The 25622-nt window shown below is 43.9% G+C and overlaps 2 protein-coding genes across 2 annotated transcripts; both read right to left on the bottom strand.

The window, feature by feature from the left end:
• Nucleotides 1-6690: 6690 nt before the first annotated feature.
• CRYGB (crystallin gamma B) lies at nt 6691-11186 on the bottom strand. Its single transcript, XM_050752669.1, has 3 exons — nt 11151-11186; nt 10813-11055; nt 6691-7031 (listed from the first exon to the last, which is right to left on the bottom strand). The coding sequence occupies exons 1-3, from the start codon at nt 11157-11159 to the stop codon at nt 6756-6758; spliced, it is 528 nt and encodes a 175-aa protein (XP_050608626.1). The 5' UTR covers nt 11160-11186; the 3' UTR covers nt 6691-6755.
• A 10412-nt stretch (nt 11187-21598) lies between these two features.
• On the bottom strand, nt 21599-24654 carry CRYGA (crystallin gamma A). Its single transcript, XM_050752672.1, has 3 exons — nt 24465-24654; nt 24121-24363; nt 21599-21959 (listed from the first exon to the last, which is right to left on the bottom strand). The coding sequence occupies exons 1-3, from the start codon at nt 24471-24473 to the stop codon at nt 21687-21689; spliced, it is 525 nt and encodes a 174-aa protein (XP_050608629.1). The 5' UTR covers nt 24474-24654; the 3' UTR covers nt 21599-21686.
• Between the last annotated feature and the right edge of the window lie 968 nt (nt 24655-25622).

The following is a 25622-nucleotide window of genomic DNA, read 5'->3' as shown; positions in this document are numbered from 1 at the left end:
GGGCCCACACTCAGAGCGGCAGGCGGGGCTGCCAGCCCCGGGCAGTGAGGGTCTTAGCACCTGGGCCAGCAGCTGCAGAGGGTGCGCTGGGTCCCCTAGCAGTGCTAGCTCGCTGGCACTGTGCTTGAATTCTCACCGGGCCTCAGCTGCCTCCCCGCGGGGCAGGGCTCGGGACCTGCAGCCCGCCATGCCCGAGCCTCCCCACCCACCCCCCGCTGCTGCCCGCCACCCAGACCGTGGGCTCCTGCGCAGCCGGAGCCTCCCCTACCAGCGCCGCCCCCTGCTCGGTGGCGCCTAGTCCCATCAACCGCCCAAGGGCTAAGAAGTGCGGGTGCACTGTGTGGGATTGGCGGGCAGCTCTGCCTGCAGCCCTGGTGCAGGATCCACCAGGTGAAGCCAGCTGGGCTCCTGAGTCTATTGAGGACTTGGAGAACTTTTATGTCTAGCTAAGGGATTGTAAATACACCAATCGGCACCCTGTGTCTAGCTCAAGGTTTGTAAATACACCAGTCAGTACTCTGTATCTAGCTAACCTAGTGTGGACTTGGAGAACTTTTCTGTCTAGCACTCTGTAGCTAAAGGATTGTAGATGCACCACTGGGCACTCTGTGTCTAGCTCAGGGTTTGTAAATGCACCAATCAGTACTTTGTGTCTAGCTCAGGGTTTGTAAATATACCAATCAGTACTCTGTGTCTAGGTAACTTAGTGGGGACTTGGAGAACTTTTCTGTCCAGCACTCTGTGTCTAGCTAAAGGATTGTGAATGCACCAATCAGCACTGTGTGTCTAGCTCAGGGATTGTAAATGCACCAATCAGCACTCTGCCAAAATGGACCAAAATGGACTGTGTAAAATGGACCAATCAGCTCTCTGTAAAACGGACCAATCAGCTCTCTGTAAGATGGACCAATCAGCAGGATGCGGGTGGGGTCAGATAGGGGAATAAAAGCAGGCTGCGCGAGCTAGCAGTGGCAAACGGCTTTGGTCCGTTTGGGTACTGTGGTGGCTTTATTTTTTTGCTCTTTACAATGAATGTGGCTGGTGCTGGTTCTTTGGGTTTATGCTTCCTTTATGAGCTGTGACACTCACCACGAAGGTCTGCAGCTTAACTCATGAAGTCCACAAGACCACAAAGCCACGGAGAAGAACTAGCAGTTCCAGACGCACTGCCTATAAGAGCTATAACACTGTGAAGGTCTGCAGCTTCACTCCTGTCAGCGAGACCATAAACCCACCAGAGGGAAGAAACTGCAGACACATCTGAACGTCTGAAGGAACAAACACTGGACAACACCGTGTTTAAGAACTGTAACTTAACTCACTGCGAGGGTCTGCTGCTTTCATTCTTTAAGTCAGTGAGACCAAGAACCCACCAATTCCGGACACAGAATTTCTGTCACCTAGGATAATGATTTTTTCTGTAATACCTGGTGAAGGCCTTGCTTGAGGCTGTACAGTTAATTTTTTTTTTTTTTTTAATATAAGTAGGAGGAGAATACTTTTTATCATCACTTCATAGTATAGCAAGCCGGACGCGGTGGCTCATGCCTGTAATTCCAGCACTTTGGGAGGCTGAGGTGGGCAGATCACCTGAGGTCAGGAGTTCGAGACCAGCCTGGCCAACAGGGTGAAACCCCATCTCTACTAAAAATACAAAATTAGCTGGGCGTGGTGGTGCACACCTGTCATCCAAGCTACGGGAGGGTGAGACAGGAGAATCACTTGAATCTCGGAGGCAGAGGTTGCGGTGAGCTAAGATCACACCATTGCACTCCAGCCTGGGCAACAAGAGTGAAACTCCATCTTAAAAAAAGAAAGTATGTATAGTAAATCCGTAAATCAGTAACATATTTGCTTATTATCAAGTATTATGTAATGTATATAATTGTATATGCTATGCTTTTATACTGCTGACAGCACAGGAGGTTTATTTACACCAGCATCGTCAGATACGTGAGTAATGTGTTGCACTAAGATGTTACACTATGACGTCATTAGGCGAAAGGTGTTTTACAACTCTATTGTAATCTTATCGGACTACTGTTACATATGTGGTCCATCATTGTGTATGCCATAATGACAAAACATAGTTATGCAGTATGTGCTTGACTGTGTGCTTGGTTAAATGAGCAGAGGTCATTTAGGTGGCAACGGTGTAGACCAAAGTGTCCCAAACAAAGAGACTGGATAAGCGACCAAGGATCACCGTAACAGAGGCCCTAGCATCTACTTGTCTTTCTCAATTTGTCTTTGATGGCCATGTAATAAAGGACAAGAAGACGGGGGGTAATCATCGACCCACCTCTGCTTGAGTCCTTATAATAGTCCTCTTGGAAAAAATTGACAATGCATGTCGTCTTTAAGCAACAGGTGGTTGTGATTGACACTTTTGCTTTGACAAACCCACAAAGAAGAAAATAATTGACCTTCCAAGGACAGAAAGGGTGAGAATGGGACACATGCTAACATCAGCACCTAAACCCATGGTAACAGGGCAGGAAAATTGTAGAAGCAGCCCCTAAGAGGGGAACTCTTTGAGGGCATAACTCAGCACAACAGTTCTTGGCACTTACTTTATGTAATAGCTACTACTTCAGTGTCTTTGCTTGGTGGGCCTTTTATCACATTAAACAGGCAAGAGGACATCATAAATTCAAAGGGAGGAAAGAGGGAAAAAAGGAAGAAAAAGACTTAAATCTGGACAAACTAGGCTACGCAGGAAAAGCTGGTGTGTGTAGGGTACCTGGAATGCAGAATACGAAGGTTATCTCAAATTGTTGGTTCATCTCAATGGGGAAAAAGATTAGTGGGATTCTATCGGTTATCTCTTCTAACATTCCACTCTTTGAGGCCCCAGGATTTACTTTAAACAGAGGAGGAAGAGGAGGAGTGAAGGGTAGAATTAGGAGCTAGTTTCGGCATAATGTCTTCCCCAGGTCACTCCCCAGTATTGACTTCCTCTGTATGTTGGATTTAGGAGGAGAACATCTTTTTCTTTGCCTGTATCCCAGGGATAGGAGCAACACGTTTCTAAGAATAATGACTTGATCAAAGAGATTCGGGGACTCTAATCCCTTTCAGTTCAGATGTTTTAGAATAATTTTCATGCCTAAAGATGGTGAATTACTTTTATTACAGGTGGGAGCCACTGTGCCCAGCCAAAATATGTGATTTTATGTCTTCTAGGAAAATAGTGTAAAATTCAGCACTTTAAGGAGCTTTTGGTTTTCTAAATTATGTTTGACATATTGTTGACAAACAGGACTCTGATTAATCTCCAGGAAGCCATCACTATTATTGCGAGTTTAAAGGTTAAAGAACTGAGATTTAGGAAGAGTAACACTAAATAATCCTAGATTCTGATGATTTTTCAGGAAATAAATCTTTATATATATTTGTATTCTCACTATATATACACGCATACAGTAGGCTAAACTGTAACACACGCACACACACACAGTAGGCTAAACATGCATCCCAGTTTGCATAGAACAGTCTTGGTTCATGCCTCTTGTCCCAGTGTAATTATTAATAATATATACTTTCACCCTCAAAAATGACCCAGAGTAGGCCGGGCGCGGTGGCTCACGCCTGTAATCCCAGCACTTTGGGAGACTGAGTTGGGTGGATCACCTGAGGTCAGGAGTTTGAGACCAGACTGGCCAACATGGTGAAACTGTGTCTCCACTAAAAATACAAACATTAGCTGGACGTGGTAGTGTGCGCCTATAGTCCTGGCTACCTGGGAGGCTGAGGCAGGAGAACTGCTTGAACTGGGAGGCAGAGGTTGCAGTGAGCTGAGATTGCACCACGGAACTCCCTCCCAGGTGACAGAGTGAGACTCCATCTCAAAAAAAAACAAAACAAAACAGAAACCCAAAACCAAAACAAATGACCAAATTGATGGCTGGATGTGGTGGCTCACACCTGTAATTCTGGCACTTTGGGAGGCCCAGGCAAGAGGATCGCTTGAGCTCAGGAGTTTGAGACCAGTCTGGGCAGCATGGCAAGACCCTGTCTCTGCTAGAAATAAAAAAAATTAGCTGAGCATGGTGGTGTGCACCTGTAATCCCAGCTGTCTGGGAGGCTGAGGTGGGAGGATCGCTTGAACCCTGGAGATGCAGGCTGCAGTGGGCTGTGATTGTGCCACTGCACTCCAACCTGGATGACAGAGTAAGATCTTGTCTCAAATAAATAAATAACCCAATTTAAGAAATAAACGATACACTAGTCTGTCATAAGCCCCTTGGGTGTTGGATATAGAGACCTTGAGCACATGGATGGATGAGGGTTCTATCAAAAATGAACAGGGCTGGGCATGGTGGCTCACGCCTGTAATCCCAGCACTTTGGGAGGCCGAGGTGGGTGGATCACCAGAGGTCAGGAGTTTGAGGCCAGCCTGGCCAGCATGGTGAAACTCTGTCTCTACTAAAAATACAAACATTAGCTGGGCATGGTGGCTGGTGCCTGTAGTCCCAGCTACTCGGGAGGCTGAGGCAGGAGAATCTCTTGAATGTGGGAGGCAGAGGTTGCATTGAGCCGAGATCATGCCATTGCACTCCAGCCTGGGGAACAAGAGTGAAACTCTGTCTCAAAAAAAAAAAAAAAAAAAAAAAAATGAACAGCCCTGGGTATGGCTGCCAGCCAAGAAGAGAGGAACAAGAAAGGGAGAGAAGGCAGACCACCCAGCAGTAGGTTAAAGCCTATAGGGCAATCTAATATTACATTTGTGTCAATGTACTGTTATGATGTAAACTTGCACTGTGCTCCCATACCCTTTATTATAAAGCCAGCTGCACACATCAGTACCTCATGTGAGAGATGGTTCAGAAGTTAAAGGAAAAGGAGCTCTGTCCCGCATGTGGGTCAGCATGGTGCATGAGGACAGAATAGCAGCACACGTAGGAGGGCAATATGACCCACCCAAAGCCGAGGCAGGAGTTCAGAGTGAGGGGCTCCTGAGAGAAGCATGATCGACTCATTCCTTTTCCAGAATTACCAAAGACATTAGGTTATAGATACGTTGGTGGAAGTGGGTACACAAAGCTCCCACCCCATGTAAGATAGGATTTGAGGCAATTTATTAGAATCTCAAAGGATGGAGTACTTCCGATAAATTTTGATCTGAAGCCATTTGTTTGTTTTATTGATGAACCTTATATGGAACATCCACAAAACTTTATTTAATTTCTGCAGGATGTTGTTGAGGATGGTGTTTACTTAGTACTCTCCTTATGAGGACTCACAAGAAAACTTTCTTTTAGGTTTTGGTACTGACATTGATTAGGCTTGTCTTGAATAATTAATTGTCGAATCTTGTTTTCTTCTCTGCCTTGATGGCTGCTGGATCCAAGTCTGGATATATCTACACTGAACATAGCACCTCACAGCATGCAACTCGGGTTCGAACTTCACTCTTGGCTCCATCTCATCTCTTCTCTTGTGTTGCCTCTGACCCAATTTCCTCATTCACTTATTTTGAATTTTTAAAATGTACCATAATTTTTTATTAGCAACTTTGATTCTTTTTTTTTTTTTTTTTTTGGGAAGAGACGAACTCTTGCTCTGTTGCTCAGGCTAGGCTTGAACTCCTGGGCTCAAACATTATCTTCCTGCCTCAGCCTCCTGAGTAGCTGAGACTGCAGGTGCATGCCACTGTGCCTGGCTAACCTTAATTCATTTTTAAAAACCAAAGAAAACAAACATACACTCAAACGAAGTTTTCCAGAAAATTTCAGTTGCTTATTTTCCACTTAGTATTATTTTCTTCTTTTTTTCTGAGATGGAGTCTTGCTGTGTCGCCCAGGCTGTAGTGCAGTGGCACAATCTCGGCTCACTGCAGCCTCTGCCTCCTGGGTTCGACCAATTCTCCCGCCTCAGCCTCCTGAGTAGCTGGTATTACAGGCACACGCCACCATGCCAGGCTAATTTTTGTATTTTATTTTTAGTAGAGACGGGGTTTCACTATGTTGGCCAGGCTGGTGTTGAACTCCCGACCTTGTGATCTGCCCACCTTGACCTCCCAAAGTGCTAGGATTACAGACGTGAGCCACGACACCTGACCACTTTGTATTATTTACTATGTGTAATCATAATACTTTCTATTGAAATGACATGAGGCTGAGTTTCCCCATGCACATGTGGTTTTTGTAAATGTCCTGAAATTCTTCCACAAAGCACCTATAGCGAAAACACAGTGAATTCTATTTGGACTGGAAATCTCACAGTGCAATGAGAGATTGGCAATGGAAGTGAGAGGAAAGGGATGGTGACTCTTAGGAGGATAGGAGTGTAATAGGTAAGAGTGGTGGACCAGTTCATCTGTTTGTTTATGGAGCTAAGGTAGGAGTCCAGATGCTGAGAACAACTTTCCTCGTCAACTAAGGCTTGGACTATTACAGAAGACAATAGGGATAACCTGGAGGGATAACTTGGAGGTGTTTCAAAAAGTATAAATTCACCACTGTAGCTGCAAATCTGGCCTTGTGAGACTAACTACAAATGGCCTGAGCCCAAGTGAACTGAGTTTTTATTTGAGCCAACATGTTTTAGTCATTAGAAGAGTGCTGGAAATAATATCTCTGCATTATTCTCCTTATAAAAGATTGCTTCCCATCTTGAAAACATGTGACTATGTTTGGCTGAGTGCCATTATCACTTATAAATGCTTAATAGATAGGGCTCTACTAGTGCCAGAAACACAAGCTAAACATTTTATTAGATTTTAAAGGAAAAAAGTGGAGAATGTAAATACTTCAGTACAAATCCATGACTCGTCTAAGAGAGCCAACTTTGGCATTTGGAGCCCCCCAGTCAAGAAACCTCCTGTACTCCCCCGGCCTCAGCAGGTACTGCCTCCCCCTGTAGTTGGGCATCTCGTACAGGATCCAGCTGCCCTCCAGCACATTGAGGGAGTGAATTTCAGTGAGATGGAAGCGGTCCTGAACAGACAGACAGTCGTCTGTGAGCTCTGACATTTGTCCCCTCAATTCATCTCTCTCGTAGATCTTCATTCTGTAAGTGCCAGAGTGCTGGAGTGGCAGACAGAAAAGCAAGAGTAAACGAACAAAAATAGTTGGAAATTGAAGCTCCAGTCCCTACACCTCCCTGGCCACAACCGCCCAGAAGTTCTCCCAGGCCAAGTTTGCTTCTAGAACAACCATGTTGCAAAGTTAAGGAGCTGTCTCACCCCCAGTCACCCACCACTGAGTCTAATGATTCATGGGCGGAGCTAGGTCTTCGGGAATTAAGATTTGCTTACAATAAAATTTATCACATCACTTTAGTCGCTGTTATTTGAGAAAGCCTTTCTCAAAGGAGAAAACAGTCATTGGAAAGCTAAGGGTCATATTATGTATATACAATGAAAGGAAAATAAATCTTGGGACCCCAAAATCACTAAGCTAAAGGAAAAAGTCAAGCCGGGAACTGCTTAGGGCAAACCTGCCTCCCATTCTATTCAAAGTCACCCCTCTGAGGCTCACCTGAGACAAATGCATCTCTTATTGCTGCCTTTCCCCTACTGTTTATGCAAAGATGCGGATTCATCCAGCCAGACTGAATTGTGTATTCAGCGGAAAACTGATCAAGGACTCAAAAGAACCTTTTGTCTCTTATCTACTTTTTTTTTTTTGAGACAGAGTTTCGCTCTTGTTGTCCAGGCTGAAGTACAATGGCGCAATCTCAGCTCACTACAACCTCCGCCTTCTGGGTTCAAGTGATTCTCCTGCCTCAGCCTCCCAGGTAGCTGGGATTACAGGCACGCACCACCACGCTCAGTTTGTATTTTTAGTAGAGACAGGGTTTTACTATGTTGGCCAGGCTGGGCTTTGAACTCTGTCAGGAGTTCAGGCAATCCACCCACCTCAGCCTCCCAAAGTGCTGGGATTACAGGGGTGAGTCACGCGCCCCGCTCTGTCTCTTAGCTACATCTAACCAGGAAGCCCCTACTTCCTGTCTTACCAGACTGAATCAGTTTACATCTTACGCATATTGATTAATGTCTCATGTCTCCCTAAAATGTATAAAAAGCAAACTGTTCCCCCAACTACCTTGGGCACATGTCTCAGGACTTTCTGAGACTGTGTCATGGGTGCGTCCTCAACCTTGGCAAAATAAACTTTCTTTTTTTTTTTTTTTTTTTTTTTTTGAGATGGAGTTTTGCTTTTGTTGCCCAGGCTGGAGTGCAATGGCGCGATCTCGGCTGACCGCAACCTCTGCCTCCCAGGTTCAAGCAATTCTCCTGTCTCAGCCTCCCGAGTAGCTGGGATTACAGGCATGCGCCACCATGCCCAGCTAATTTTGTATTTTTAGTAGAGGTTTCTCCATGTTAGTCAGGCTGGTCTCAAACTCCCGACCTCAGGTGATTCACCACCCTTGGCCTCCCAAAGGTGCTGGGATTACAGGCGTGAGCCACCACGACCAGCCTTGGCAAAATAAACTTTCTAAATTGACTGAGACCTGTCTCAGATATTTGGGGTTCACTATTATACACACACACACACATCTATATTTGTTTCTTGAGACAGGGCCTCCCTCTGTCACCTAGGCTGGAGTGCAGTGGCATGATCATGGGTCCCAGTCCCCTCAACCTCTTGGGCTCAAGTGACCCTCCCACCTCAGCCTCCCAAGTAGCTGAGACTATAGGTGCGCACCACCACGCCCAGCTAATTTTTGTATTTTTAGAAGAGGGGGTTTCGCCATATTTGCCAGGGTGGTCTTGAACTCCTGACCTCCTGACCTCGGCCTCCCAAAGTGCTGGGATTACAGGCGTGAGCCACCGCACCCAGCCTTCGGTTCAAATTTCAACCTAGCTGACTTTTAAGTTTCCTTTCTAGCCTCCTGCTTTCAACTTATTTCCCTCAGCAGCAAGTATCACCTTTATTAAGTTCTGTTTTTTTTGTTTTTTTTGTTTTTTTTTGAGATGGAGTCTGGCTCTGTCGCCCAGGCTGGAGTGCAGTGGCCGGATCTCAGCTCACTGCAAGCGCAGCCTCCCAGGTTCACACCATTCTCCTGCCTCAGCCTCCCGAGTAGCTGGGACTACAGGCGCCCGCCACCTCGCCTGGCTAGTTTTTTGTATTTTTTTTAGTAGAGACGGGGTTTCACCGTGTTAGCCAGGATGGTCTCAATCTCCTGACCTCGTGATCCACTCGTCTCGGCCTCCCAAAGTGCTGGGATTACAGGCTTGAGCCACCGCGCCCGGCCTAAATTCTGTTTTTATGACACTGTATCCCATGCCTCCCACATGCCACAATTCTAAGAACTCTGCAGTCACTCCTCAGAATATATGGAATCTCAAACTTTACTTTCAGATTTGGCCTTTTCTCTAATTTATACCTCTAAGCTAGCTAATAGGTACTGACCATTAAATTAGAATAGAAATCAGAAGACAGGATCCTATCTTCTCAGGAGGAATAATTAAATAGAAAAGTAAGACACAGCAAGCAGAAGTTTGTTATTGTTGTTGTTTGAGATGGAGTCTTGCTGTGTCGCCAGGCTGGAGTGCAGTGGCACGATCTCGGCTCACTGCAACCTGCACCTCCCATGTTCAAGCAGTTCTCCTGCCTCAGCCGCCTGAGTAGCTGATATTACAGGCGCACACCACCACACCCAGCTAATTTCTGTATTTTTAGTTGAGATGGAGTTTCACCATGTTGACATGTCCTTGTAGAGATCAAAGAGTTTTGATATCTTTTTTTTTTTTTTTTTTTTTTTTTTTGAGACGGAGTCTCGCTCTGTAGCCCGGGCTGGAGTGCAGTGGCCGGATCTCAGCTCACTGCAAGCTCCGCCTCCCAGGTTTACGCCATTCTCCTGCCTCAGCCTCCCGAGTAGCTGGGACTACAGGCGCCCACCACCTCGCCCGGCTAGTTTTTTGTATTTTTTAGTAGAGACAGGGTTTCACGGTGTTCGCCAGGATGGTCTCGATCTCCTGACCTCGTGATCCGCCCGTCTCGGCCTCCCAAAGTGCTGGGATTACAGGCTTGAGCCACCGCGCCCAGCCGAGTTTTGATATCTTGACCTTGTGATCTGCTGGCCTCGGCCTCCCAAAGTGCTGGGGTTACAGGCGTGAGCCACCGTGCCAAGCCGCAAAAGTATTTTTTAATCAATTACACAGTCCCAGGTTATATTTATACATTTTGATATATTTGATTTCTGACTTGATATGGCTTGAAATGAACATTTAATACATTTTATCTTGAATAGACGGTAAATTTAGTCTCCTCCATGTCCTGCTTTTTCTTAATTAGTCTTTGCTCTTTCAGCTTTTTGATTATGTTTAAAATATAAAATCTGGGAGCATATGATTTTTAAAAAACCAACACAGAGTTCATGAAGAACAGCTTCCCATCTGAGACACCCTTCTAAACTGGCCTGCATGTACTGTGTCACTTCCATTTTCTGTCCTCTAGTTAGAAATATTAGGTTTAAGAATAATGTGATTAAATAGGCCGAATGTGGTGGTTCACACCTGTAATCCTAGCACTTTGGGAGGCTGAGGTGGGCAGATCACTCGAGGCCAGGAGTTCGAGATCAGCCTGGGCAACATGGTGAAACCCCGTCTCTACTACAAATACAAAAAGTAGCCGGGCGTGGTGGTACACACCTGTAATCCCAACTACTCGGGAGGCTGAGGCAGGAGAATTGCTTGAACCCGGGAGGCGGAAGTTGCAGTGAGCTGAGATCCGGCCACTGCACCCCAGCCTGGGTGACAGAGTGAGACTCCCTCCCAAAAAAAAAAAAGAAAAAAAAAAAATATCATTAAATAGCTTTTATTTCCAAAAAGATGGAAGGCAAAGACAGAGCCATACTCACCGGGGGAATGAGGTGGCAGGAGCGGATGGAGTCGCTGAGGCCCATCCATTGCTGGTAGTCGGGGTACTGCCCTCGCCGCAGAAAGTACTGGTGGCCCTGGCAGTTGGGGCGCTCATAGATCATCCAGCAGCCGCTCTCCACCCGGATGGAGTTGCAGCGGCTGAAATAGGGTTGTAGGTTGGGGCAGTCTGTGGTGCATTCATAGCTGCGGCCCTGGAAGGCCCTGTCCTCGTAGAAGGTGATCTGAAAAATGGAAGATATGGCAGCATGGAGTGATTGGCCCCCACTGAGGCCACTGCATTAAGGCCAAGGCTGAGTATCCAGTACCCAGGACTTACCTTTCCCATTTTGAAGGAAGTAAGCAGATGTTTTCTGGTTGCTGTGTGGGACTGGGGGAATGTCACTGTATATATAGCAGCCCTGACTGCTGCCTCCACAGGAAATCACACAAAAGGGCCCATTATGGTGAGTAAGGGGATTTGCAAGCTCGTCCCTCTCCCTCCCCCGGTCACTGGGGTTGGCTGAATGGTTTACTCTCATTCTTTCTGGTAGGTTCGGGTTGTTCTAATTCACTAAAGCTGTTGTTGCCATCGAAATGAATAGAGTACACTTTTAGTTGAGCAAAAGGATGGGCGAAATTCTGTCTCTGTGCTTTTCCTTTATAGTTTACTCTGCTTAATTGACTTCTCAAAGGCCATTAAACTAAGTAATGAATTCTGCTCAGGGACGGGTGCGTGTGTGTGTGTGTGTGTGTGTGTGTGTGTGTGTGTGTTTTAGTTTTAAAAGCCAGAATTTAAATAACAAGCAATCTTAAATTGCTTATTAAATCAAGTGAAGTAATTTGTGAAAGTGCGTTAAAAACCATAAAGCTTAGTTCAAATTCCAAATTCTGTGATCAGTCAGACGAGGTGGCGCACACCTATAATCCCAGCACTTTGGAAGGCTGAGGCAGGTGGATTGCTTGAACTCAGGAGTTAAGAGACCAGCCTAGGTAACATGGTGAGACCCCGTTTCTACAACAAATACAAAAATCATCCTGGCATAGTGGCGCATACCTGTAGTTCCAGCTACTTGGGAGACTGAGGTGAGAGGATCGCTTAAGCTCAGGAGGTCGAAGTTGCAGTGAGCCGTGATTGCACCGCTGGACTCCAGCCTGAGCAACAGAGCAAGACCCTGTCTCAAAAAAACCCCACAAAACTCTGTGATCATCATTGTTGGTATTTGGGGGCTTGTCTTGAATGAAACTGATACTTGCCTGGAAGTTTGTAGGCTTCTGGGGGCTGGGGTATTATTTCTTGTTCGTTTCCACCCCCGAGCCCTAGAGCAGAAGAGTGGCACATTGCAGGCCCTCAATACTTGGCTCTGACATGGACAAAAACAGATAATTGTGGCTTTCTTCCCCCTTTCAGATCTTCTAAGGGCCTAAATCCCTCCTTCTGCTGGTGGCTGTCCAGAGTCCTGCCTGCTGTTTGGTGTCCCTGCTCTGCCTCAAATGTTATCACTAAGTGGCTGATTGGTCTTCTCAAGGCGTGGGACCAAAAGGGCTCAGAGTTGGTCCCTATTGCTGGCAGATTGGACATTCTACGGTGGAAATGGCTGGATTAGCCTTAATAAGTAGGAGTTAATGCATAGCCTTCATCCATACCACTATGAACGCTCTGTTAGTGAGCTGACTGCCAGTAGTAGGGTGACTGATGGCAGAGGCTGACTGGTATCAAATGACCACATCATTCTGTCTACTTGGTTGTTTAGTGCCTCTTCAATGGTGGATGCCTGACAATGGGCCTTCACATGGGATACAACTATCTTCGCCCTTTGTGCCGACTCCCATATCTGCCTGCACATTCCTCTACCCCAGACCTTCTTGTCCCTAATCTTCATCTTTCTCCTTCCAGGCCCTGGACCAGCCAGCCAAGCCACACATTACTGCTCAGTAATTCCATATATGCTTGACCTTGGGCTACTTTTCTTTCTGCACTGCGAGCGCAGCCAGGTGCACTGCCTCAAGGTTGCCTTTTGGGAGGATTTCCCTCACTGCTGTCTTGAGGGTGGCTCCTCAGTGAGCTATTCTGCAGCAACATTCTATTTGGGGCTTGCACCCAAATGCCATGCCAATTTATTAGTGTGTCAAGCTCAGCCTTCCCCCACTCTATCAGCTGGTCAGAAGGGACCCCTGCAGGCAGTTATAAGTGTGAGCTGAGAGAGAGCTATTGCAATAATGGTGACCTCATCCGATCCCACAGGGAAGGCTAGGGCTAGAGTTGTCAGGAACTTAGGCAAGTGGACTGGGAATCTGTGCCTCTGCATTGACCAGTAATTTCATGTGGGCTGCTGCCGTGGAGAAGTGTAACTTTGGGCAAGGCAGCTTCCTCCAGCAGAGGAAAATTCTTGGAGACAAACTCGCTTTACACTGTCAGTATCTGGGAGAAGGAGTGCTTCAGTTCACAGTGGAAGTCCAGGCAGCACCACAGTGTCCACTACAAGAAGAAAATAAAGCTGAGATAACTGCAGTTAACATTTTGATATTTTATCATCCCAGCTTTTTTATATGTCAAACCCATGTGTGGTTGTACAGTGTTATTTATACTATGTAGCATTCTCTTGTTTTCTTCTAAGTCATCTTTCAAATAAAGTGATAGTAGTACTGAATAAGGTGATCACGTTTAGCCTTTTAATAACTTTTTTTTTTTTTTTTTTGGTGAAGAGAAACTGAATGAAAAATAGACTGTCTATTGGTTAGCTATACCCATGCTTGAGGTCTAGTCAGTATTCAGGAGGATATCATTCACCCAGTGGACTCACTTTAGTGGACTCACTAAAACAATGTAAACAGTCCTTATGTGCTGAAAGTTCTAACTCTTAGAGACCAAATTAACAACCCTGTTTTATGTAAGACCTAACATATTCAGTGTGATTCATAGGTTAGTGTTTGAGGATGATGATGAACTATCATGTAGTAAGCATTGATCTGATTTAAAATTACCCAGATTTTTATCTGTAGTATGATGTTTAAGTGATTTAGGACCCTAGAGAAACATCCTTTAAGTCATACAAATTAAACCAATCTCCGGTTCTGATACGTAGAAGAATCAGTAATCCTATGAAAGAAAGATAAATTAAAGTAAGTATTAGCAACACAAGGTCAAAATCTCATTGATTCTAATAGAAGAAATTTAAGGATTAAACATATTTCAGCATCAGTTGGGACTCTTCCTGAAGGGCTCACTTTGACATTTGTCTTCCCCTAGTGGTGAAATTCCTGTTTTGTTTGGAGCCTCAGTAGGAATTTTCTCCCCTACAGTTGGGCATCTCACAGAAGATTCAGGGTCTTTTATAGGTCTAGGGATTGGGAGAAGATATCCTTGAGATGAACTAATCATGGATGTGGAAATAGTCTTCAGGGAGCTCCAACATGAGACCTCCTTGCCTGGTACTGGGAGCTGGTCACCTTTGAAAAATGAAAAAGAAGAAAGAAGATGAAAAATAAAAGAGAAGAAAGAAGAAATTAGTGCATGATCTTGTTGTTATGGCTTCATAAAATCTTATATAATGTATAAACGCCTAACTGAAGATAAAATTTGTTCAGTGCCTAGATCACACAAATCAGAGAGCCTGCCTTTGACTTGGAATGTTAATGAGCATTATAATTCAGGCACATTAATGAGCATTATAATTCAAAGAGCAGAATTACCTGTAATTAACCTGGGTTTTCACCATAGTTTGTGCAAGTAGATAGCCACTTTCTCCCCACTTCTCACAAGACTGGTGGCTTCCTCTTCTGGCAGGGGGTAGGGGCCCTAATATCCTATGGGCCCCAAAGAGCCTGTCAGCCCCAAAGTTTCTAGGTGCAGGGAAGCTGGTGTTCCCAGAGACCTGTGAATAGCTGATACTGTCAATCCAGGCAGCTTGTGTATTTCTCCTGCTGACTCATGCTACCCTCCAAAAAGGAAAATCTATAGTGGGTAGGGGTCCCTCTCCTGGAACAGAACCTACACAGTATCCAGTAGATACGCAGGCCCTCGCATGACTCTCTGTGGCCAGATAAACAGTATGGAGCGCTTATAGGCTGGCTTTGGCCCATTCCTTAACTTATCTCGTGTGATATTGAAGAATTTGTTCCAACCTCCTGCACAACTAGTGACAGCCCTAAACAAGCCTTGAGGCAAATTGTTATATTGAGACTATTGGAGAATCAAATTAAATACTTAGAAATAAAATGTTGGTTCAAGAGGTTGGTGAAAGAGCCTCATCTGCTGTTTCTGAAGTCATGGAAATGTCTGGGCCTTGAACTGAAGTCCTCTCAGTTGCATAGTCAGCTTCTGCTATGGGAGTATAGGCACCTAGGCTGGTTAGAGTTGTAGGAGGGGAGAGTGATAGTTTCAGGGCCTGCACCATAGCTTGGTGGAGAAGCCAACACTTGAAAACAATACCACTTATGACAACCTATCCTGTTTGTCCTGTGGTCTGGATTTCACACTGCTTCCTTTAAAAAAATTTTTTTTCATCACAATACCAAAACACACTGGGAAATTGTTGACTAGGCACTATTTGTGGAGAATACACTCAGGGGAGCAATAGCTACACACATCCACTAACTTCTACAGTTTCTGTAACTGCTTGTGAAAAGTCATTTAACTCCCCCAAGCCTCAGTTTCCCCATTTATTAAATAGGAATAACAATGAAAATCAGATGAGACAATGGATTTAAAGACATATGACAAATTGTAAAGTATTGCCAATGAATTAAAAAATCATGTCATACATACTGTTAAAGAAAAATTATCACACTTGTTAAAGTGGTAAGGCAGACTGTTCAGAGAGGGCCATGGAGATGGGAATAGGGATCATTGCAATGGGGCTTTGCAGTGGGGAAGAGAGATTGTATACAACTCTGACTCCAAAAAGGACAAATGGGTATTTACAACCTAGGAGTGGGGTCACGGACAGTGGATGGAAAATTACTAAGAGGAAACACCAAGGATGAGGGGTTTCTAGCTAAATTGACTTGATAGAGTTATTGCTGAAGGACGACCAAGGTGTTCAGATACCAAGGGTGGGAGATATTCACTAAAGTAATTAAGGAAGATTCTCGACCAAACTGGATTCTATAAGGACAAAAAGGGAAGCCCAAGGTTGGACCTAGTCAAACAAAGGACTCTGAGAAGACTGATCATAATATTGGTAAAAGGGGAGAGTATATTAGTCTGTTCTCACACTGCTATAAAGAACTACCTGAGACTGGGTAATTTGGGAAGGAAAGAGGTTTAATTGACTCACACTTGCACAGACTGTACAGGAAGCAAGGCCAGTAGGCTTCAGGAAACTTACAACCGTGGCGGAAGGCAAAGGGGAAGCAAGCACATCTTACCATAGTGGAGCAAGAGAGAGCGTGAAGGGGAAAGTGCCACACCCTTTCAAACAACCAGATCTAACTCACTATCACAAGAAGAGCAAGGGGGAAGTTCACCCCCATGATTCCATCACCTCCCACCAGGCTCTTCCGCTGACACATGGGGATTACAATTTGAGATGAGATTTGGGTGGTGACACAGAGCCAAACCATATCAGAGTCTTTGTCAGTATTTTAATAAATGCTAAAGATGATAATAGCCTTGATACATCAATTAATAATGTTTCTAGAATTAAAAACAAAAATCACATGATCATCTCAATAAAGGCAGAAAAGGCTTTTGATAAAATCCAACATCCCTTCATGATAAAAACTCTCAACAGACTAGGCATCAAAGGAACATATGTCAAAATAATAAGAGCTATCTATGGCAGATCCATAGCCAATATACTGAATGGGCAAAAGCTAGAACTATTTCCCTTGAGAGCTGGAACAAGATAAGGATGCCCTCTCTCCCCACTCCTATTCAGTATAGTACTGGAAGTCCTAACCAAAGCAGTTAGGCAAGAGAAAGAAATAAAAGGCGTCTGTATTAGTCTGTTCACATGCTGCTAATAAAGACATACCTGAGCCTGGGTAATTTATAAAGGAAAGAGAGTTAATTGACTCACAGTTCCATACGGCTGGGGAGGCCTCACAATGATGGCTGAAGGCAAATGAGGAGCAAAGTCACATCTTACATGGCGGTAGGCAAGAGAGAGCTTGTGCAGGGGAACTCCCATTTATGAGACCATCAGATCTCATGAGACTTATTCACTATCATGAGAGCAGTATGGCAAAAAGTGGCCTCTACCTGGCTCCACCCTTGACACATGGGGATTATTACAACTCAAGGTGAGATTTGAGTGGGGACACAGCCAAACCATATCAGCATCCAAATAGGAAAAGAAGTCATACTATTTCTCTTCACTGATGATATGATTCTATACTTACAAAACCCTAAAGACTCCTCTAAAGGCGACTAGAATTGGTGAATGATTTCAGCAGGGTTTCAGGATAGAAAATCAATATAGAAAAATCAGTAGCACTTCTACACACCAATAACATCCAGGCTGAGAGTAAAATCAAGAAAACAACCCCATTTACAATAGCCACAAAGAAAATGAAATACCTATGAATACAGCTAACCAAGGAGGTAAAATATCTTTATAATAAGGGAAACTACAAAACACTACTGAAAGAAATCAGAGATGACACAAATAAATGGAAAAATATTCTATGATCATGGATTAGAAGAATCAATATTGTTCAAATGGCCATACCGCCCAAAGAAATTTACAGATTCAACCCTATTCCTACCAAACTACCAATGTCATTCTTCACATAATTAGAAAAAAAGTATTCTAAAATTCATATGGAACCAAAAAAACAAAAAAACAAAAAAACCCAAATAGTCAAAGCAATCCTAAGCAAAAAGAACAAAGCCAGAGGCATCACACTACTCAACTTCAAACTATATATATTTTTAGGCTACAGTAACCAAAATATGATACAGGTACAAAAACAGACACATAGACCAGTGGAACAGAATAGAAAACTCAGAAATAAAGCTGCACACCTAAAACCATCTGATCTCCAACAAGACTGACAAAAACAAGCAATGGGAAAAGCATTCCCTCTTCAATAAATGGTTCTGGGATAACTGGCTAGCCATATGCAGAAGATTGAAACTGGACCCTTACCTTTTACCATATAAAAAAAGTAACTCAAGAAGGATTAAAGATTTAAATGTAAGACCCCAAAATACGAAATTCTAGAATAAAATCTAGGAAATACCTTTTTCAACATTGGCTTTGGCAAAGAATTTTGGCTAAGTCCCCAAAAGCAACTGCAACAAAAACAAAAATTGACAAGTGGGACTTAATTAAACTAAAGAGCTTCTGCACAACAAAAGCATATATCAACAAAGTAAACAGACAACCTACAGAATGGGAGAAATTATTTGCAAATTATGCATCTGAAAAAGGTCTAATATCCACGATCTATAAGGAACTTAAACAGTTCAACAAGCAGAAAAAAACAAATAACCTCATTAAAAAATGGGCAAAGGATGTGAACAGACATTTCTCAAAAGAAGACATACAAGTGGCCAACAAATATATGAGCAAATGCTCATCATTACTACTCATCAGAAAAATGCAAATAAAAACCACAATGAGATACCATCTCACACTAGTCAGAATGGCTATTATCAAAAAGCCAAGAAACAACAGATGCTGGTAGGCTATGGAGAAAAGGGAACAGTTATACACTGTTGGTGGGTTGTAAATTAGTTCAGCCACTGTGGAAACCAGATTGGAAACTTCTCAAAGGACCTAAAACAGAGCTACCATTCAACTCAGCAATCCCATTACTGGGTATATTCCCAAAGGAAAATAGACCATCATACCAAAAAGACACACACACACTCGTATGTTCATCACCATGCTGTTCATGATAGCAAAGACATGGAATCAACCTACGTGCCCATAAATGGTGTATTGGATAAAAATATGTGGTACATATACACTATGGAATACTACACAGCCATAACAACAAAAAATTCTTTCCATTGCAGCAACAGTGGATGGGACTGGAGAACATAATCTCAAGGGAACAGAAAACCATATCCCACATGTTCTCTCTTATAAGTGGGAGCTAAACCTTGAACACACATTAAACATGGGAACAATAGATACTGTGGACTACTAGAGGGGGTAGGGAGGAAGGAGTGTGTGGACTGAAAAACTACCTATTGGGTACTATGCTCACTACCTGGGTGTAACATACCTATATAACAAAGCTGTACATACACCCTCTGTATCTAAAGTAAAAGTTGAAATTTTAAAAAAAATTTTAAAAATACGTGTTTCTATGCATTTTTTTTTTTTAAAGTAGAGACAGGGTCTCTCTATGTTGGACAGGGATCAAACTCCTGGCCTCAACTGACTTTACTGCCTCAGCCTCCCAAAGTGCTAGGATTATAGGCGTGAACCACTGTGCCTGGCCTGTTTCTGGGCTCTGCCATACTGCCTACACTTTGGTTTATGGTATAGAGACTAAATGTGATCAATGGATAATTTCATTTTTTTTTTTATTTTGAGACAGGGTCTCACTCTGTTGTCCATGCTGGAGTGCAGTGGCACGACCAAAGCTGAGCCTCGACCTCCTGAGCTCAAACGGTCCTTCCATCTAGTCTCCCGAGTAGCTGGGAATACAGGCATGCACCACCACACCCAGCTAATTTTTATTTTTATTTTTGTTGAGATGGCGTTTCACCATTTGCTTAGGCTGATCTCGAACTCCTGGGTCTTGCCCTCCTTGGCCTCCCAAAGTGTCGAGATTACAGGCATGAGCCACAACTCCTGGATGGATAATTTCATATATTGGAACACTTTTGTTTAATTTAGCAAAGATCTTTTGTTTGGTAATTTTGATATCATAGTCAATGATGACTATGAGGAAGAGTAACCTATGTGGGGACTGTGCAGTCTGAGCAGATGGAGTTGTTGAAGTCCACCTGTGCTGGTGGTTGATGTATCTGCCCCAGCAGAGCGTCCAGCCCTTGCTGTCCACCTGTATAAACCAGGTTGCTGCAGCTGAAGCAGGACTGCAGATCAGAGTGGTCACTGTTGCACTCACAAGTGATCATTTGCAATAGAATATGCCAAGAGTGGGGAAATCCTCCCCAGAACACGTTACCATGAGTTCATGACAAGACCCTGTTCTAAACTCATCTCACTGTGGCCAGAGGACTGAGGATGCAAAAGCCAGGGCTGTTCATCAGCTGTAACAGAGACTTGGGAAAGAGAAAGAGAGAGAGAGAGACTGTGTGTGTATGTGTGTGTGTGTGTGTGTGTGTGTGCTTGTGCATATTTTAAGTTTTATTCTTCATTGTGTTAAAGCTGTGTATCCTTTCTATAATAGCGCTTTGGAGGTCTTTGAAGCATTGGAAAAGTCCTCATCCTCACTGTTTTATTGAACTTTTGTGGTTAAGTACAGAAGCAGTGAGAGTAGACAAAATTTACCCTGAAAACTGTGGGTATATCTGATTTAAAATTTTGGCAGCCAAGAAGGGCGAACCAGGGAGACTTTTTTTCTTGTTTTGCCTTCTAGATTCAGGGTGTCCACGAAAATTTGGGCCTGCAGATGGGAGTTGTTCCCTAAGCCTAGAAAGAACACCTTCCCTTCCCCTAAAGCTTGCCAAATCCCATCCAATCTTTAAGGCCGTCTAGGGTCCTTTTCCTAGGACATCGCTTCTCAGATCCAGCCCTTACTCATCTCTCCTTTCTCTGAACATCAGCATCACCTAATCTCTGCCCAGCTTCTTTTAAATATTGTCTTCCTCATGCAGTTTCTTGAGACCCTGTCTCAAAAAAACAAAACAAAACAAAAAACTCTTCATGAATTTTCTCTCTCTCTCACTCTCTCTGTATTTTTTTTTTTTTTTAGATGAAGTCTCGCTCTATCGCCCAGGCTGCAGTGCAGTGGCGACGATCCCAGCTCACAGCAGGCTCCGCCTCCCAGGTTCAAGCAATTCTCCTGCCTCAGCCTCCCGAGTAGCTGGGACTACAGGCATTCACATGCACCATCACGCCAGGCTAATTTTTTTGTATTTTTTACAGAGACGGAGTTTCACCATATTAGCCAGGCTGGTCTTGAAATCTTGAGCAAAAATGAGCCGCCCGCCTCGGCCTCTCAAAGTGCTGGGATTACAGACTCGAGCCACCGCGCCCAGCCCGCATTTTCACTTGACTAAAACCTCCCCTGAGACTTCATCTTCCCTAATCCTTCCAGCAATCCCTTGTGTTTGGCATTCCAGTCACAAGCCACAATGGGTCCTGTATTTTTTCCTTTCTGTGAGTTCTAAAGTATTTTTTGTTATGCTCATCGTTCTTTCCTTCAGATTGTAGGTCATGAAAGGTAGAAATTGTCGCTTCTCTCTACATGACAGGGATGGATATTCTGTTAATACCGTTGCCTGACTAGGAAGTGAGTGGACATTCAAAACATCTTTCAGGGTCAAGTAAGTTGCCAGGGGTGGCCATCTATTAGAATTCAGTTATTATTTAAAGACAAGGACTGGGCACGGTCCTTTATTACGGACTCACGCCTGTGTAATCCCAGCCCTTTGGGAGGCCGAGGGGGGCGAATCACCTGAGGTCGGGAGTTTGAGACCTGCCTGACCAACATGGTGAAACTCCGTCTCTACTAAAACTACAAACTTAGCTGGGCATGGTGGCAGGTGCCTGTAATCCCAGATACTCGGGAGGCTGAGGCAGGAAAATCGGTTGAACCTTGGAGGTGGAGGTTGCGGTGAGCCAAGATAGCGCCATTGCACTCCGGCCTGGTGACAGAGCGAGACTCCATAACAAAACAAATTATAAAATAAATAAATAAAGATAAGCAAGAGCCACTTAGTGCGGGGAACACAATTTGTATATTTATTTTGTTTCTATGTGGATCATAACAAGGCAGGCACAGCTTAGTACAAATCGATGACCCGTCTCAAAGAGCCGACTTTGGCATCTGTACCCCCCCAGTCGTGGTACCTCCTGTAGTCCCCAGGCCTCAGCAGATACTGCCGCCCCCGGTAGTTGGGCATTTCATAGAGGACCCAGCAGCCCTCCAGTACGTGGAGGGAATAGATCTCATGGAGACGGAAGAGTTCTGGGACACAGGCGCAGTCATCAGTGAGCTCAGACATAAGGCCTCGGTAGTCATCTCTCTCGTACAGCCTTAACTTGTGAGACCTGGTCTGTCATGGCAATAAACAAAAGAAGAAAAATAAACAGCGTGCATCCTTGGGTGTCAACGAAAGTGACACAATCGGTCTGTATCTTCATGAAGCGTGACTTTTATTTTATTTTTGAGATAAAGGTCTTGCTGTGTTGCCCAGGCTGGAGTACAGTGGCAGGATCACTGCTCACTGCAACTTTCACCTCTGGGCTTAAGCGATCCTCCCACCTCAGCCTCCCAAGTAGCTGGGATCACAGGTGTGCACCATGACACCCAGCTAATTTATTTTTTAAATTGTTTTTGTAGAGAGGGAGTCTCACTATGTTGCCCAGGGTGGTCTTGAATCCCTGGGCTCAAGTGATCCTCTCACATTGGCCTCCCAAAATGTTGGGATTATGGGTGTGAGCCACTGCACCTGGTTGAAACATGGTTTTTAAACCAGTTGATAAAGTGTTTCTCCCCTGAACCCACTTTTAATGTTGTTATTCTAACAAATTAGGAAAAATATTAAAATAAATCTGACCTGATCAGTGAACTGAAGATGCTGTGGAAGAAACAAACATTAAAATATAGGGAATAAAAGTGTATTCTTTGTAAGCAACCATCAATACAATTGTAGTCAGTGAGTCTGTAGTGAGGATTTCAACTCTCATATCCATTTTTACTCCATATAATTGAGTCTTATCAAGCTTGTTTTTGAGTCACTTTTTGCACTTATAATTTACAGTGATTTATATTTACACTGAGTCCACATGTCTTTTCAAGTGACATTTTGCCAGGTCATTTGTGCCATTTGAGTTTCTTGTCCCCCAAAAACGCCTATTTTATTTATACCTCTTTGTGCATCTGCATATTTTTTAAGCCTAAATTTGTTTTTTGTTTTTTTGTTTGTTTGTTTGTTTTGAGATGAAGTCTCACTCTGTCACCCAGGCTGGAGTGCAGTGGCATGATCTCCGCTCACTGCAACCTCGGACTCCTGGGTTCAAGCAATTCTTCTGTCTTAGCCACCTGCTTAGCTAGGACTACAGGCACGCACCACCATGCCTGGCTAATGTTTTGTATTTTGGTAGAGACAGGGTTTCACCATGTTGGCCAGGCTGGTCTTGAACTCCTGACCTCAAGTGATCTGCCCAGCTTGGCCTCCCAAAGTGCTAGGATTACAGGCATGAGCCACTAAGTCTGGCCATGATTTCAATTCTTGAATCTCCTTGTCACACCACATAACTTAGTGCCATCAGAAAGTGTAAACACATGCTGCATGTGATTAAAAAAGATTAAGCAGCATTTTGGTGAGGACCATGTTCTATGAAATCCTAATCAATTGTGTGTCTCTGGTATTTGTAAGAAACTAGTTGATAATGACTCCTGGAAATTATAAATCCACACAAGTTGAAACGTATTTTCTTAGGTTCTAGTAAGTCCCAGAATGTAGTGAAAAAAATTTCCAATGCAGTCAGAGTAGATTATACCTATATGTTATCCCATAGTCTGTTAACTTTTTATCATTAAAAAATAATTATCATGGCCGGGTGCAGTTGCTTATGCCTGTAATCCTAGCACTTTGGGAGGCCGAGGTGGGCGGATCATCTGAGGTCAGGAGTTTGAGACCAGCCTGACCAACATGGAGAAACCCCATCTCTACTAAAAATACAAAATTAACCAGGCATGGTGGCGCATGCCTGTAATCCCAGCTACAAGGGAGACTGAGGCAGAAGAATTGCTTGAACCTGGGAAGCAGAGGTTGTGGTGAGCTGAGATTGTGCCATTGTACTCCAGCCTAGGCAACAAGGGCAAAAGTGAAACTCTGTCTCAAAAAAAAAAAATTATCTAGATAAGCTAGAGAGACTTTTCATTTTCTTTCTTTCTTTCTTTCTTTTTTTTGTTACTGAATAAGGTGACTTTTATGTAGAAATTAGGGATCATCTAGATGCTACCAAGTTTAATTTAAAGGCTATGTTGTGATTTCCCATGCCCTAAAACAATTATTGATGTGCTTAAGTAGGAGAAATAGAGATTATTGTTTTGTTTTGTTTTGTTTTGTTCTGTGTTTTTAAGGCTTGAGGGTCAGGCCTTGTTGTGAACACTCATGCTGAGTTGGAGCAAACTGACTTTTATAAGCAGGAATTGATGGCCATGGATCATTGATGCTTTCACATCAGTCAGGTTGAAGCAAGACTCACATGAGGAATTATACGGCAGGATTGGACCGAGTCGCTGAGGCCCATCCAGTGCTGATAGTCGGGGTACTTGCCTCGGCGCAGGAAGTACTGGTGGCCCTGGTAATTGGGGCGCTCATAGAGCATCCAGCAGCCGCTGTCTACTCGGATGGAGTTGCAGCGGCTGAAGTAGACCCGCAGGTTGGGGCAGTCACTGATGCAATTGTAGCAGCGACCCTGAAAGTCTCGGTCCTCGAAGAAGGTGATCTGAGGTAGAAATAAGGTGACAGTAGACAGTCAGCTGGAAGGAACATCCCCACACACCCCAGACGCCCAATAGACATGGCACAGCATCTCCACAGGCTCACCTTCCCCATGGTTGTTGACAGAGGGTGATTAGCATGTAGTATGATGGGGACAAAGGGGCAACTGGTATATATAGCAGGAAAGCTGCTGTGTTGGCAAAAACAACACAAAAGGGACCTGGGGGTGGTGCATAGGGGGATTTCTGTATTCTCTCTCTTTTTTTTTCATCTGAGATCATGGGGCAGGGGACTCTCTCTCTCTCTTTCTGGCATTTTCGAGTTGTCCTCACTAGCTCCAGTGAAAGGTATTAAAGTCAGCAGAGCCATTATGACCTTGGAGACAAAGGGCGCACTTCTCATCCTATGCAGCTCACTAGAAATACATTACATGCCCAGCATTCTGCAATGTTTGCCTATGGAAACTGCTGAGATGGAGGTTGGTGGTTACATCTGAGGTCACTTATGGGAAGCATATGCGGTCCAGAAGGACATGAATTGTGAAGAGGCAACAACAAAATCCCAAACAGAAAATCCTCTAATTGAAAGACAATTATATTTCTTAAATGACTTCATCAGTATGATACAGTCTTGATAAAAATATTTTGCGTATATTTAGGTAGGGTAAACATAAGATTAGAAGTGTGTACTATACTAACATATCAATCATGGTAATCAATAAATGGCAAGATTATAGATCTTAGCTTTATTTTTTTTATTTTGTTTTTTGCTGCTGTTTTCTTAATTTTCTATTACATCTGCCATCTTCAGCCAGACAGGAAAAAAATTCTATTATAAAGATAACAATTTCATGAGATGAAAAAATAATAAAATCAATCTTTAAATGTATGACTTTGAGGTGCTGGTGAAAAGCAGTAAATACTGGAAGCAGGTATATTTTGCTTGGAGATTAAACACTTCTTGAGCTGAAAATAAAAAGGTAACCTGAGAGTCTGTGAGAGGCTCAAAGAGCAGAAGAATACGCAGGATCCTTCCACTCCCCTCCCCCTGCCACCCTCCTTCTAGCATTGCTTTTGTTTTTTAAAATTAGCATGATGATTGCCTGTGTTTTTCCTTTCAATAGTATCACTGTTTCATTGAACCCAAGTGACTGCCTGAGAGCCTTCTCCATTGCTGCCAACGTATTGATTTAGAAGCACTCCTCAGATGTGCAAGGGTGGAGGAAGACTCCAAACCCCAGACTGTCTTTTGTCATTCCACATG

Source organism: Macaca thibetana, chromosome 12 (genome assembly GCF_024542745.1).
Source record: "Macaca thibetana thibetana isolate TM-01 chromosome 12, ASM2454274v1, whole genome shotgun sequence".
NCBI classification, from domain to species: domain Eukaryota; kingdom Metazoa; phylum Chordata; class Mammalia; order Primates; family Cercopithecidae; genus Macaca; species Macaca thibetana.
Note: the sequence above shows the minus strand (reverse complement) of the source record. Positions and strands in the feature narration are given on the sequence as shown.